We start from the raw sequence: 15347 nt of genomic DNA on the forward strand, positions 1-15347 counted from the left end.
TACTCAGGGCCCCAGAGCTGAGGTTCCCGTCTTTACCTGCAGATTTCTCTGAAAAAAAGAAAAGGTCAACTGATCAGTGGCCCAGGCTCCCAGTTCTGCCTCAGGGCAAAGGGAGAGATTGGGGCCTAGGGCCTCATTCAGTGGAAAATATTTGTTGAGCACCTAGTATGTCCCAGGACCTGTGCTGAGCACCAGGAACACAGGGGAACAAGACCAAACCCTGTAAGGTAGGAGGCTAAAGGAGGAGACAGAAGACAAGAAAACGACAGTGTGCTGAGTACAGGGACTGTTCTATGCAACAGAAAAACAGATAGACTTAGGGTCAGGGAAAGCGTCCCAGAAGAGAGCTTTCTTTGAGTTGGAGCTTTATGGCCGGGCAGGAGCTCCACAGGTGCTCAGAGACTGACAGGACCACTAGCCTGTTGAATAGAAGAGGAGACTGAGCCCCAGCGCCTCTCGACCCTTCCTCGCCACACCTCACCTACCCGGACTAGGCCGAAAGGCCAAGCACCCGAGCCGGGCCGCGCAGCTCCCTAGAGCCTAGGGGCGGGGCCTCGGTCCAGGTGCGCGGCAGCGCTTCGCGGAGGCAGGAAGTGTGTCCCTAGCGGCGGCCCGTGCAGCGCTCCCGCGAGACACTCACCTGCGCCCCAGGTGAGCGGCGAGGGGGCGGGGGAGGGGCTGAGCCGGAGGCGGCTCACCTGGCGGGACAGGTAAGCCCCGCGCGGGCCCGAGGGGGCGCAAACCAGGGCGGCGCCGGTGTGGGGAGCCCCCGAGGCTGAGCCCGGACAGGGGAGGGTCCCGGGCCCGGTTCCTTGGTGCCACCCTCCTACTTCCGGGGTGCGCGGGCCGGGCTGGGGAGCGGCCTGAGCGGGCGCCCGGGCTGGGCGCGCAGAATGGGGTGTGGGGCCGCGTTCGCTCTCAGGGCTGCACTGGCTGGGTCCGGGGGCCGCGCTCACAGGGGGGCAGTGTCGGGATGGGGCAAACGCTGGTGCTCACTCCGAGGAACAGCGTCGGGACGGGAGGGAGGCTGGGTCCGCCCGCGGGGTAGGGCCTTTGCAGCTGGAGAATGTAGTGCTTGCCCCAAGGGCAGAGCTGGTGTAGGGGCTGTGGTAGCCCGAGGGGTAGTGCCAGGGTCTGGTTCTTCCTTGTCCCTAGGACTAGGTGCCGGCGGATATGGGAGTCGCGGGCTGCACCTTTCGGGCAGGAGTCCGGGGGTGCACTGAGCCGACGGCTGTTTCTCGAGCAGGACTGGGGTGGTCCTCCCAGGCCCGGTGTCCGAGGCTTGGCACTGGGCTGGGGGCAGAGGCTGGTGCGGCCGGGCCTGTCCTGGGGACCCTGGGAGGAGAAGATGGTACATAGACCCTTGAGTGTGTGTGTGTTCGCGGGACTAATGGGGAAGAAGGAAGCATCAGAGAGAAATCCAGGGAGGGCTGGCCGGGACCATCTGAACCCCGGGAAGATCCTTGCGGTGCCTTAGAGCGCCCAGTGACCTAGCCCCTCCATGTGCAATGCCACTGCGGGAAGCCCCCTGCACTCAATATTTCATTTAAATCTCACGAGATTGGCAGGGCATGAAGATAGTAGTCTCTCCTTATTTAAAGATGAAGAAAGCGAGGTTAAGAGTCTTGCCTCAAGCCAAATAGGGACAGGGAGCCTCCCCTCACTAAACCAAGTGACCAGGGTTCCTAGGATTGGGCGGGGTGGTGGCAGGGCGGTGGCAGCAGCAGGGTCGGGGAGATATAGCCTGGAAGAAACTGCCTGAGTTTGACTTCAGGAGGGTTCAATGGCTGGAGGGAAGTGGGGAACTGAGGCAGGCATTGTTCTTATCCCAGGTCTTGCCTCTCTTCTCATCCCAGTCCCGCTGGAGATGTGTGGCACACACAAAGTACGCAGGCTCCCGAGCTTGGCGGACCACAGTGCAAATCCTACTCCAGCCCTCTCTTGCTAGGTGTCTCTGGGCCAGTCACTTCACCTTTCTGAGCTTCAGATTCCTGATCTGTGAAACAGAGATATACTACTTATTTACAGAGCAACTGTGAGAGTCAAATAAGGTGAAAAGTCCTCTGGCCCATTCACTGCTGTTTTCTCAGCATTTAGCACAACGCTGGGCACCTCGTTGGTGCTCAATAAATACCTGTTGGATTAATTTAATCAATATTAGCGAGTCCTAAAGCTTTGGAGGTTGGGGGAGAAGACAATAGCCAGCCCATCCTCAGGAGCCCCAGGTACCTCCCAGCTCAGCATGGTTAACTGTAGATTTGTCCGCTCTCCTGAAGGCTTGAGCCTGGAAGACAGGGCTCCCAACATGGGCTCTCTCTGGGCACACGCTGGTCCATGGAGCTGGCAGCTGGCAGCTTTGACTGCCTCTTTCCTCCCAAGTAATACATGGGATGGGATAGTGGATAAGAGTCTGGGGCCAGGCCAATTGTGTACAGATAGGTGTATGCCTTTGGACAACTTATTTAACCTGTCTGTGCTTCAGTATAATAATACAGGTAATAATATTACAAAGAGGGTTGTGAAAATTAATTGGTTATTATGTCTGAAGTACTTAGAACAGTGTAAGCTATCAATAATCAACTCTCACTGGAGTGTAAACTCCTGAGGTTGAGGGATTTTGTCTGTTTTATCACTTTACCCATAGAATTTAGAACAGCTGGGCCGGGCGTGGTGGCTCACTCCTGTAATCCCAGTACTTTGGGAGGCCGAGGCGGGTGGATCACGAGGTCAGGAGATCAAAACCATCCTGACTAACACGGTGAAACCCCATCTATACTAAAAATACAAAAAATTAGCCATGCGTGGTGGCATGCGCCTGTAGTCCTAGCTACTCGGGAGGCTGAGGCAGGAGAATCACTTGCACCGGGGAGGCAGAGGTTGCAGTGAGCCAAGATCATGCCACTGCACTCCAGCCTGGGAAACAGAGCGAGACTCCATCTCAAAAAAAAAAAAAAGAATTTAGAACAGCTGGCCAGGCACCATGGCTTATGCCTGTAATCTCAGCACTTTGGGAGGCTGAGGCAGGTGGATCACTTGAGGTCAGGAGCTTGAGACCAGCCTGGCCAACATGGTGAAACCCCATCTCTATTAAAAATACAAAAAATTTAGCTGGGTGTGGTGGCATGCACCTGTAGTTCCAGCTACTCGGGAGGCTGAGGCATGAGAATTGCCTCCACCTGGGAGGCAGAGGTTGCAGCGAGCGATGGAGTGCCATGCACTCCATCATTGGTGACAGAGTGAGACTGTCTTAATAATAATAATAATAATGATAAATCCAGCATGTGGCACACAGTGGGCCCTCAGTAAATATCTGTTAATTCCGTGGATGTATGAATCCATACCCAATCCCACATTTCTCAAACTAAAGCAACGATTTTTAACCACTTGCCTCGGATTGCAAGGGAATTTAAAATCACCTGTTACCATTTTAATTGGGATACCTTTGCAGATGGGATTTCACTCCCCGTCACCTCCTATCCCCCATCCATACTCTGGTCAACCTAGAGCCTAAGTCTTTTTTCTTTCTACCCAATGGTCCTGGTTCTACCCTGAGGCAACTTGGAATGTGTCAGTCCCCTGAGGCACCTAGTGTACCAAACCCTGTTCTAGACACTGAGGGAGAAAAGAATTACACACAGTCCCTGCACTTCAGGGTCATGGTCCTTGGGGACATAGACTTATCCTCAAACAATCAGTACATGGCTGACCCAGCTGATAGCCCAGCTGAAGGTCATGGGGAAAGGGCCTCCCATCTGACTAGTGATTCCAGAGGGTCCCTGGAGAAGGAGTGCTGAGTAGGGCCAGGAGAGTAGGTTGAAGAGTTGTAGGAATGGTTAAAGAACTGTATCCTAGGTCAGGCACAGAGGTTTATGCCTGCAATCCCAGCATTTTGGGAGGCCAGGGCAGGAGGATCACTTGAGGCCAGGAGTTCAAGACCAGCCTGAGCAACCCAGAAAGATCCCATCTCTCTTTTTTTTTTTTTGAGACAGAGTCTCACTCTATCTCCCAGGCTGGAGTGCAGTGGCGCGATCTCGGCTCACTGCAAGCAGTGGCGCGATCTCGGCTCACTGCAAGCTCCGTCTCCCGGGTTCACGCCATTCTCCTGTCTCAGCCTCCCGAGTAGCTGGGACTACAGGCGCCCGCCACCACGCCCGGCTAATTTTTTGTATTTTCAATAGAGACGGGGTTTCACTGGGTTAGCCAGGATGGTCTCGATCTTCTGACCTCGTGCTCCACCTGCCTCGGCCTCCCAAAGTGCTGGGATTACAGGCGTGAGCCACCGCACCCGGCCGTAAGATCCCATCTCTACCAAAAACCAAAACAAAACAAAAAACTAGTGGGGCAGGGTGGTATGCACCTGTAGTCCTAGCTACTCAAATGGCTGAGGCAGGAGGATCACTTGAGCCCAGTTGTTTGAGGTTTCATTGAGCTATGATTGCACCACTGCACTCCAATCTGGGTGACAGAGGGAGACCTTATCTCTAAAAATAAAATAAAATAAAAAATAAAAGAACTGTATCTTTCACATCCCCATTTACCAGTGGGTAACATTCCCTCTTTCCCTTTCTCTACACACACATGCCTTCTGTTCATTTGTGTTTGAACCATTTGAGATTAGGTTACAGATATCCTGCCCCTTTATCCCCAAGTGCTTCAGTGTATGTTTCCTAATAATAGAATATTATCTTATATAACCATAGTAATCAAATTCAGAAAATGTAACATTGATATAATACTATCAAATAACATATTTCACCAGTTATCCACATTATTCAATTTCCAATTTTTCTTCCCAATCCAGGATCCTATCTAGGATCACATTGCATTTAGTTGTCATGTTTCTCAACTTGGGCTTGTCTGTTATTTCCTCATGATTACATTTAGGTTATGCATTTTTGACAGGAATACTTCGTGAGTTGTATCCTCCTTAGTACATATATCAGGAGGAACATGATGTCAGTTCATCCCATTATGGTGATATTATCTTTGATCATTTGATTAAAGTGGTATCTGCCATGTTCCTCTAAACATTTTAAAGTTTTTACTTGTTACAGCAAGTAAGAGGGAATGGAGGTGGCCAGAATGGGGGCTGTGACAGTATTTGGGTGAGAGATAATGATGGCCCTCTTTAGGGAGGTGGCATTAATTTTCCCAAGTGCCAAATCTGGGGTTAGATTAGGGCCAGAACAGAACTAAAACACAGATATCCCGATGCCCAGTTCCATGTTCATCACACACCCCCAGTTTCAGACCCCAGTGCCATTAAATCAGGAATAAAAGGATAAGGGATCAGTGTCTCAGAAAATCCAAGCTAAGGATAGTTACTGCCTGGCAAACCCCTACATGAAATCAAGGACCTTCCCAAATACACTACTGCATAATCTTCCCTCTCTCAGGCAGAGTTATTTACTCCCATGATGCTTCATATATCCTACATGCTCCATCTTACAAACTTGTTTGTTTGTTTGAGACGGAGCCTCTGTTGCACAGGCTGGAGTGCAGTGGTGCGATCTGGGCTCACTGCAATCTCCACCTCCCAAGTTCAAGCGATTCTCCTGCCTCAGCCTCCTGAGTAGCTGGGATTATAGGCACTCTCTACCACGTTCAGCTAATTTTTGTATTTTTAGTAGAGACAAGGTTTCACCATGTTGGTCAGGCTGGTCTCGAAATCCTGGCTTCATGATTCGCCCGCCTCAGCCTCCCAAAGTGCTGGGATTACAGGCATGAGCCACTGTGCCCAGCCCTCATCTTACAAACTTTTAAGCATCTGTTTTCCCTACAAAACCATGTGTGAATCATCAAGAACAGGATCTGTAGTTCATTCATTTTTGGTTCTATGGTATCCAGTACAGGGCCAGCCTCAGTGTTTATGAAGTGAATGAAGTCTTAGCTCTGAGCTTCCTAGCAACCAGGTCAGAATAGGAAAGAAGACATATTTTGTGGTTCAACTTTTTTATCTAATCAAAGAACACCAACAGGGCTTGATGTTAAATGTTGCTAGCAGGGCAAATGTGAGTAAGACTGAAATATTGACAGGGGACCTCTTACATTCCCATATCTGATTTGAAGGACCAGGGGAGGGAAATAAGTGTTAATGATCAGGTTCCATAGCAAATCTTATGAAAAGGCATTTGTTCAGCAGCCACAGAGACTCTCAAGAAAAACTTACCAACAGCAGGAAGAAACTGGGTGAGACCACTTCACAGAAAGTGAGATCCAGATCTTTCTGTAAAATAGCTATAAAAGTTAACATATTAGGCCGGGTGCGGTGACTCATGCCTGTAATTCCAGCACTTTGGGAGGTTGAGGTGGGCAGATCACCTGAGGTCAGGAGTTTGAGACCAGCCTAGCCAACATGGCGAAACCCCATCTCTACTAAAAATGCAAAAATTAGCCAGGCGTGATGTCGTACGCCTGTGATCCCAGCTATTCTGGAGGCTGAGGCAAGAGAATCTCTTGAACCTGGGAGGTGGAGGTTGCAGTGAGCTGAGTTCATGCCATTTCACCCCAGCCTGGGTGACAGAGCAAGACTCCATCTCAAAAAAAAAAAAAAAAAAGTACCCCCCTTATTAACCTTTTTTTTTTTTTTTTTTTTTTTTTTGAGGCGCAGGTCTTGCCGCTCTGTCGTCCAGGCTGGAGTGCATTGGCGCCATCGTGGCTCAACTTGCAACTGTCTGCTCCTGGGTTCAAGTGATTCTCCTGCCTCAGCCTCCTCAGTAACTGGGATTACATGTGCCCACCACCTTACCCAGCTAATTTTTGTATTTTTAGTAGAGACAGGGTTTCACCATGTTGGCCATGCTGGTCTAGAACTCCTGACCTCAAATCATCTACCCACCTCAGCCTCCCAAAGTGCTGGGATTACAGGCATGAGCCACTGCACCTGGCCTAACCTTTTTTTAAAGAAACCACATTTGGCCGGGCACAGTGGCTCACACCTGTAATCCCAGCACTTTGGGAGGCTAAGGCGGGCAGATCACCTGAGGGCGGGAGTTCAAGACCAGCCTGACCAACATGGAGAAACACCATCTCTACTAAAAAAAATACAAAATTAGCCAGGCGTGGTGGTGCATACTTGTAATCCCAGCTACTCGGAAGGCTGAGGCAGGAGAATTGCTTGAACCCGGGAGGCGGAGGTTTCGGTGAGCCGAGATCACGACATTGCACTGCAGCCTGGGCAACAAGAGCAAAACTTGGCGTCTAAACAAACAAAAACAAAGAAACAAACAAAACAGAGACCACATTTAAGGGCCGGGTGCCATGGCTCACACCTGTAATCCCAGCACTTTGGGAGGCCGAGGTGGGGGGATCACCTGAGGTCAGGAGTTCGAGACCAGCCTGGCCAACATGGCCAAATCCTGTCTCTACTAAAAATACAAAAATTAGCTGGGCGTGGTGGCATGTGCCTGTAATCCTAGCTACTTGGGAGGCTGAGGCAAGAGAATCACTTGAACCGGGGAGGCAGAGGTTGCAGTGAGCCGAGATGGTACCACTGCACTCCAGCCTCAGTGACAGAGTGAGACTCCATGTAAAAAAAAAAAAAGAAAAAGAAAAAACAAAACATATTTAAGCATCATTCCCATATTTAAGCATCATTCCTGTATTAAATACATTCACATTGTTGTACAACTATTGCCCATCCATCTCCAGACCTTTTTCATCTTCCCCAGCTGAAACTCCCTACCCATTCAACACTAACTCCCCAGTTCCCTCTGTCCCCAGCACTGGGCAACTACCATTCTACTTTGTGTCTCTATGAATTTGACTATTCTAGAGATGTCATACAAGTGGAATATTACAATATTTGTCTCTTTTTTTTTTTTTTTGAGACAGGGTCTGGCTTTGTTGCCCAGGCTGGAGTGCAATGGCACGATCTCATCTCACTGCAGTCTCCACCTCCGAGGCTCAAGTGGTCCTCCCACCTCAGTCCCCCAGGTAACTAGGACTACAGGTGTGCACCACCACACCTGGCTAATTTTTGTATTTTTAGTAGGGATGGCTTTCACCATGTTGGCCAGGCTGTTCTCGAACTCCTGTGCTCAAGTGATCCACCCATCTTGGCCTCCCAAACTGCTGGGATTACAGGCATGAGCCACCGCACCTGGGCTGTTTGTCCTTTTGTGTCTGGCTTATTTCACTTAGCATAAGTTCTTCAAGGTTCGTCCATGTTGCAGCATGTATAAGAATTTCCTTTCCTGGGCCAGGTGCAGTGGCTCACTCCTGTAATCCCAGCACTTTGGGAGGCCAAGGCGGGTGGATCACGAGGTCAGGAGATCGAGACCATCCTAGCAAACACGGTGAAACCCCCATCTCTACTAAAAAAAAATACAAAAAAAATTACCCGGGCGTAGTGGCAGGCGCCTGTAGTCCCAGCTTCTCGGGAGGCTGAGGCAGGAGAATGGCATGAACCTGGGAGGTGACGGAGCTTGCAGTGAGCGGAGATTGGGCCACTGCACTCCAGCCTGGGCGACAGAGCGAGACTCTGTCTCAAAAAAAAAAAAAAAAAAAAGAATTTCCTTTCCTTTTTAAGGCTGAATAATATTCCATTGTATGTATATACCACATTTTGTTTAGTCATTCATCCATTGGTAGACACTGGGATTGTTTCCACCTTTTGGCTATTGTGAATAATGCTGCTGTGAACATTGGTCTAAACATCGGAGTCTCTGCTCTCAATTAGGTTGGGTATGTATCCAGAGTGGAATTGCTGGGTCATGTGGTAATTTGATGTTTAATTTTTGGAGGAACCACCATACTGTTTTCCATAGCAGCTGCACCGTTTTACATTCCCACCAGAAATGCACAAGGGTTCCAGTTTTTCCACATTATTGCCAACACTCGTTATTTTCTGGGGAAGGGAGATTATTTTAAATACAGATTGAGAGATTGAGTATCCCTAATCCAAAAATCCAAAACACTCCAAAATCTGAAAGTTGAGCACCAGGATGATACTTAAAGGAAATGCTCATTGGAGCATTTCAGATTTTCGGATGAGGAATGCTTAACAGGTGAGTATAATGTATACAATCCACAATCCAGAATCCAAAACATTTCTGGACCCAGGCATTTCAGATAAGATGTTCAACCTTTCATAGCCATCCCAATAGGCCTAAGTCACAGGTAATTTTGAAATCTGGGTTAGACCACAGAGACTGTGTGGAGGGAGGGCCACAAGATATGAGAGTTTATGGGCATACTTGGGTCCATCCACATCCCAGGCCTCTGAGCAACTAGAAGTGTGAAGCTACTCAAGTCAGCCCAGGAGTTAGTCCCTGACTTCTGATCCTGACCCCTTCCTGGCCTCTCCCCCGCAGGTGCCTGGCTGCTGCAAACCATGCAATGAGCCATGCCCCGCCCTGGACACCCCCGCCCAGCATCTGGGCCTCCACGCTTGGGACCCTGGGAGCAGCCAACAGAGCTATGTCTGGAGACATATGATAAACCACCTCAGCCCCCACCAAGCCGCCGCACCCGTAGACCAGACCCCAAGGACCCTGGTCACCATGGGCCAGAGAGCATTACCTTCATCTCTGGCTCTGCTGAGCCGGCCACTGAGTCCCCTGCCTGCTGCCTGCTCTGGCGACCCTGGGTGTGGGAGTGGTGCCGGGCTGCCTTCTGCTTCCGCCGCTGCCGGGATTGCCTCCAGCGCTGTGGAGCCTGTGTGCGGGGCTGCAGCCCCTGCCTTTCTACTGAGGACTCCACTGAGGGGGCTGCCGAAGCCAACTGGACCAAGGAGCACAATGGAGTGCCCCCTAGCCCTGACCGTGCACCCCCCAGCCGGCGGGATGGCCAGCGACTCAAGTCAACCATGGGCAGCAGCTTCAGCTACCCCGACGTTAAGCTTAAAGGCATCCCTGTGTATCCCTATCCCAGGGCCACCTCCCTAGCCCCTGATGTGGACTCCTGCTGCAAGGAGCCACTGGCCGATCCCCCACCCATGCGACACAGCCTGCCCAGCACCCTTGTCAGTAGTCCTCGTGGCTCCGAGGAGTACTACTCTTTCCATGAGTCGGACCTGGACCTGCCCGAGATGGGCAGTGGCTCCATGTCGAGCCGAGAGATTGATGTGCTCATCTTCAAGAAGCTGACAGAGCTGTTCAGCGTACACCAGATCGATGAGCTGGCCAAGTGCACATCAGACACTGTGTTCCTGGAGAAGACCAGTAAGATCTCGGACCTTATCAGCAGCATCACGCAGGACTACCACCTGGATGAGCAGGATGCTGAGGGCCGCCTGGTACGCGGGATCATTCGCATTAGTACCCGAAAGAGCCGTGCTCGCCCACAGACCTTGGAGGGTCGTTCAACTCGGGCTGCTGCCCCCACCACTGCTGCCCCTGACAGTGGCCATGAGACCATGGTGGGCTCAGGTCTCAGCCAGGATGGTAGGTGGGGGCCCCATGGGGCTGAGGGGCAGAGTAGGGGAGGCTCTGGCCAGGGGAGGGTTGGAATGGGGTATTTGGCCACTGTGGGTGTACCCCTCAGCCAGTCCCTGCCCTTTCTCCTCCTTTCTGTCAACTCGTGGATTCCCCCTCCCTAGCTCCCACTCTGGCCCTTCCCGGTGAGGTCTGAGCAAGGCTGAGAGAAGCATGCAGACCCTGGGAGAGCTCTCTGGCCATCGCTGCTGTCCCCAGAAAGGACAAGGTTCTCTCTGCATTCAGCAAGTTTTCCCAAAAGGCTCCTCTCCCCTGCTGTCTCATGCTAGAGTAGCTTCTAGGCCTGGTCTGGTTAACAGGACCTAGGGACCCACATGAACTTGGACCTCTGACCTGTTCTGGGCTAACCAAAACTCCTACTCATCCATCACTCTGCGCATGCACACATTGTCTATGTGTCTTTTTTTAAGCATTATTTTTCTAGCCCTGCCCAGGAGTGAGTGGCTCCTCCCTCATCAAGCTGGGAACAGAAGTAGGAAATGGGGTTGAAAGAACGTGCTAATGACCACTGCCTGCCTCACGTTCCCTCCCTAGAGCTGACAGTGCAGATCTCCCAGGAGACGACTGCAGATGCCATCGCCCGGAAGCTGAGGCCTTATGGAGCTCCAGGTGTGGTCCTGACCTAACGAGGGGTGTGGAGGGTGGGGGACTACCCTAGGGGCCCCTTACATGCTCCTCTCCCAGCTTTCTCTTGGGGTGGTGAGGATGACATAAAAAAGGGATGGGGCCCTAAGCAGCCACAGACCCATCTCCATCCAGCAAGCTGACTTAAAGTGGGTGCAGGTGCCCAGAACAGGCAAGCTGAAAGTGATCAGACCCCACGCCCAGATGACTAGGAAAGTAGTGGGTGGAGAACCATCCAGCATGGTGCTGGAAAGGCACCCCGTGTGGTTCTGTTGTGGTCTTACTGCCCTTGACAACAACCCCCTGGGAGTGGGATCATTATCCTTTTACAGAAAGGGAGGCTAGGGCTCAGAGAGGTCAATAAACTGAGTGGGTCATCCAGCCAGGATCAGACTGACCCAGGCTCAAGTCCCACTCTGCTCCTTCTCAGCAGGCTTCTCCCTGGTGGTGGGATCTGGATGAGCTCCTTCCCCTGAACCTGTTTCCTCCTCTCCTTTCCTTCCCACCAGGGTACCCAGCCAGCCATGACTCATCCTTCCAGGGCACCGACACAGACTCATCGGGGGCACCCTTGCTCCAGGTGTACTGCTAACCCCTGCCAGGCCCAGCTGCTACACTGTTTCTGGGAGAAGCACAGCCTACAGAATGAAGAGGGGGACCAGGAACCCCTGCGGGAGGGGCTGGGCCTTAGACCTGAAGCAGTGCCCACTCTGGCTCCTCCTGCCTTGGCTGACTGGGTTCCTGGACCATGTGCATTTCACTGGGCCATGGGGTCTACATCGCCTTGCATCCCCAGCTGGTCTGATCCCTGCCTGGGCCTCTTCCTTCCTGCTCATGGTCTTCAGGTGGCCTGATCATGGAAAGTAAGGACTTAGGCATTACCTTCTGGGAGTGAACCCTGACTCCATCCCCGTATCACCACCCTTACCAATCATACAAACTTCTCCCTCCCTGGGGGAATTCAACGACTAAAAGAAGCTTATCTTAAATATATTGTATTGGGGGGTGGGCAGGGCCCACTCTATGTTATGTTAAGCAGTTGGTTCTGGTTCTTGGCTGACGTTCTGTATGTTAACATGACCATAGTTTTAAGGACAAAGGTAATTGGTATCTGCCTGCTTATCTTGGCTGTCCTTTCTCTACCATCTGCCTCACTTAACTGCTGTGCAGAGCGGGAGACAGGATATAGGTGTCCAGCCTGGCTTAGTGCTCTGCAATTGAAGTAGGAAGAATAAAATGGGAGTAGTGCCCCCATTTCTGGTTCACTGTGAGTTCCAGGAGATAAAGAACCAAGCACAGAGTCTGTGCCTGAGAAAGGTTGGATAAATGGTTTCTGACACTGTTTGAGAAGTTCTTCGAGGGAGACCTGTCTGAACTGCCTCTGCTCTCCCAGTCCACCGCCTGCAGGCTGGCCTGCTTCTGCCCAGCCCCCGCCCAGCCCCCAGTTTCCCCAAAGCCCTGATCATTTGTTGGCCCTACCCAGCCTTGGACCTGCTGCTCCTCTCCCCCTCTCTCTGTGGTGGTAACAGGGCACTGTGGTTTTTTTTTTTTTTTTTTTTTTTTTTGAGATGGAGCTTTTGCTCTTGTTGCCCAGGCTGCTGGAGTGCAATGGCGCGATCTCAGCTCACCGCAACCTCTGCCTCTCGGGTTCAAGCGATTCTCCTACCTTAGTCTCTCGAGCAGCTGGGATTATAGGCATGAGCCACCATGCCTGGCTAATTTTGTATTTTTTAGTAGAGACAGGGTTTCTCCGTGTTGGTCAGGCTGGTCTTGAACTCCTGACCTCAGGCGATCTGCCCACCTCAGCCTCCCAAAGTTGCTGGGATTACAGGTGTGAGCCACTATGCCCGGCCAGCACTGTGGTTTTCACCAGTATCTTGGCTTTTCCAATAACCTTGGAGAAGGGACATTATATTTCACAGAGAGGAAACCTGGGGCTCACAGTGAGGTCAAGGAACTTAGTGGGACACGCAGTTAGTAACTGTGGCTCTGGCCTTGCTGGGGCAGACGCAGAATCCCTTCTTTAGGTATCAGAGCCCATGAGTTGAGAAGGATCCTACTTGGCTGCTCCTCACACACAGGCTTATCTACTGGTCCTCTTTCAGCAGAGAGGCCAGGGCAGGCCCACCAGCCCATTCTTATAACAAACCAGCTGGAAGGTGTTGATCCAGCTCCCACATGGCCGGCTGCCCCCACCACCCTTTTTATTGTTCCAAAAGGCACCCTTTGGAAAGTAACTACTAGACAAACTGTGCTTGTTTGTCCAGTTTCCTAAGGGAAACAGGATGATCTCTCGGGACTATGAACGTAGGGTCCAGTTCTAACTCCAGGCTCTGCTGTCACATCCGGGTGGCCTCCACAAGACTAAAATGATCACAGGGCAGAATAGGAGTAGAGTGGGAGTCACACCACAAACCCTCCACTCTAGCCTCAGCCCTACAGCACCATTTTCCAAACCTAGCCTTGTAAACCACTATTTGCATTCCCAGAAAAAAAAAGGTTTAGCAAGTTTGGAAAAGTGACAAAGCTATGTACTGCATAGCCTCTCTGAAATCTTTAACAAGCTATTCTGAATTTCTTTTTTTTTCCCGAGACAATCTCACTCTATGGCCCAGGCTGGAGTGTAGTGGCGCATCGCAACCTCCACCTCCCAGGTTCAAGTGATTCGTCTGCCTCAGTCTCCCAAATAACTGATTACAGGCAGGTGCCACCACCACTCGGCTAACTTTTTTTTTTTTGAGACAGTCTTGCTCTGTTGCTCAGGCTGGAGTGCAGTGGCACGATCTCGCCTCGCTGCAAGCTCTGCCTCCTTGGTTCGTGCTGTTCTGCCTCAGCCTCCCGATAGCTGGGACTACAGGCGCCCGCCACCACACCCAGCTATTTTTTTGTATTTTTAGTAGAGATGGGGTTTCACCGTGTTAGCCAGGATGGTCTCAATCTCCTGACCTTGTGATGCGCCCGCCTTGGCCTTCCAAAGTGCTGGGATTACAGGCGTGAGCTACTGTGTCCAGCTACTCTGAAATTCTAAAAAAAGACATCTGCGTTCCAGATATTTAGGGGCCAGAGAACTAAGCACTCACAGCAAGTCAACCTAGACATTCTTGCTATAACCTCTGTGGCCCAAGCATTCTGACCTCCACCCTCTAGCCAAAGTGGGGCAAGGGTCAGCTCTGTGGGCTGGATCTGAGCAAAGGGGAGCACCTCTTCAGCCCTCGGAGCTGGCTTTGAGAAGGCCTAGAATTTGCAGAGGTCCACGTCAAGAGATAAAAACGAGGCCTCACTGGACTTTACTCTGTCCTCCTGGTAAGGTCCCTGTACCACACACACACCAGATCTGAGGCCTGAGCTGTCCTCCTGGTACCCCTCCCAAGCCAGGCAGTGTCACCTTGGCCCATGCTGCTCTTCTGTCCTGGTATACAATAGTCTCTAGTTTGAAGAATACTTGATTCACGGCTAAAGGGCAGACCTGCTGCAGTGGACAGTGAAAATCAGATCAACAAGTCCAGTGGTCTTAAAACTCTGTTGGGTTGGCCGGGCGCGGTGGCTCAAGCCTGTAATCCCAGCACTTTGGGAGGCCGAGACGGGTGGATCACGAGGTCAGGAGATCGAGACCATCCTGGCTAACATGGTGAAACCCCGTCTCTACTAAAAAATACAAAAAACTAGCCAGGCGAGTAGCTGTAGTCCCAGCTACTTGGGAGGCTGAGGCAGGAGAATGGCGTAAACCTGGGAGGCGGAGCTTGCAGTGAGCTGAGATCCGGCCACTGCACTCCAGCCTGGGCGACAGAGCGAGACTCCGTCTCAAAAAAAAACAAAAAAAAACAAAAACAAAAACAAAAACTCTGCTGGGTCATGCGCCCCTTCGAGAATCTGAAGTGTTCTGGTCTCCATAGCCAGAAAAACTCAACCTTTGCTCAGAAACATATAGACTAAATGCCTTGTTTTATTTATTTATTTTTTTGAGATGGAGTCTCACTCTGTCACCCAGGCTAGAGTACAGTGGTGCAATCTGGGCTCACTGCAACCTCTGCCTCCTGAGTTCAAGCGATTCTCCTGCCTCAGCCTCCCAAGTAGCTGGGATTATAGGTGTGCACCACCACACCCGGCTAATTTTGTATTTTTAGTAGAGACTGGGTTTCTCCATGTTGGTCAAGCTGGTCTCAAACTCCTGACGTCAGGTGATCCGCCCCCCTCAGCCTCCCAAAGTGCTGGGATTACAGGTGTGAACCACCACACCCGGCCAAGCCCTGTTTTTTTTTTTTTTTTTTTTTTTTTTTTTTTTTTTTT

At 51.3% G+C, this 15347-nt stretch overlaps 1 protein-coding gene across 2 annotated transcripts; it reads left to right on the forward strand.

Annotated features, from left to right (window-relative positions):
* Nucleotides 1–576: 576 nt before the first annotated feature.
* Nucleotides 577–12164, forward strand: KDF1 (keratinocyte differentiation factor 1). 2 transcript variants are annotated; one of them, XM_017856345.1, is made up of 4 exons: nt 577–651; nt 9315–10385; nt 10971–11045; nt 11570–12164. In XM_017856345.1, exons 2-4 carry the CDS (start codon nt 9347–9349, stop codon nt 11650–11652), a joined length of 1197 nt encoding a protein of 398 aa, XP_017711834.1. In that variant the 5' UTR covers nt 577–651; nt 9315–9346; the 3' UTR covers nt 11653–12164. The 2 variants fall into 2 exon arrangements, with proteins under 2 accessions (XP_017711834.1, XP_017711833.1); XM_017856344.1 differs by having other exon boundaries at nt 650–710.
* Nucleotides 12165–15347: the final 3183 nt, after the last annotated feature.

The sequence above is a fragment of the Rhinopithecus bieti genome, unplaced genomic scaffold (assembly GCF_001698545.2).
Source record: "Rhinopithecus bieti isolate Rb0 unplaced genomic scaffold, ASM169854v2 scaffold_41082, whole genome shotgun sequence".
Lineage (NCBI taxonomy): Eukaryota > Metazoa > Chordata > Mammalia > Primates > Cercopithecidae > Rhinopithecus > Rhinopithecus bieti.

What these genes read in the sequence shown, in the direction of transcription:
- KDF1 (XM_017856345.1), top strand. Translation starts at nt 9,347, where the DNA reads ATGCCCCGCCCTGGACACCCCCGCCCAGCATCTGGGCCTCCACGCTTG. An exon ending in CTCAGGTCTCAGCCAGGATG is followed by an intron (nt 10,386 to 10,970) that starts GTAGGTGGGGGC and finishes TTCCCTCCCTAG; the next exon opens with AGCTGACAGTGCAGATCTCC. An exon ending in GAGGCCTTATGGAGCTCCAG is followed by an intron (nt 11,046 to 11,569) that starts GTGTGGTCCTGA and finishes CCTTCCCACCAG; the next exon opens with GGTACCCAGCCAGCCATGAC.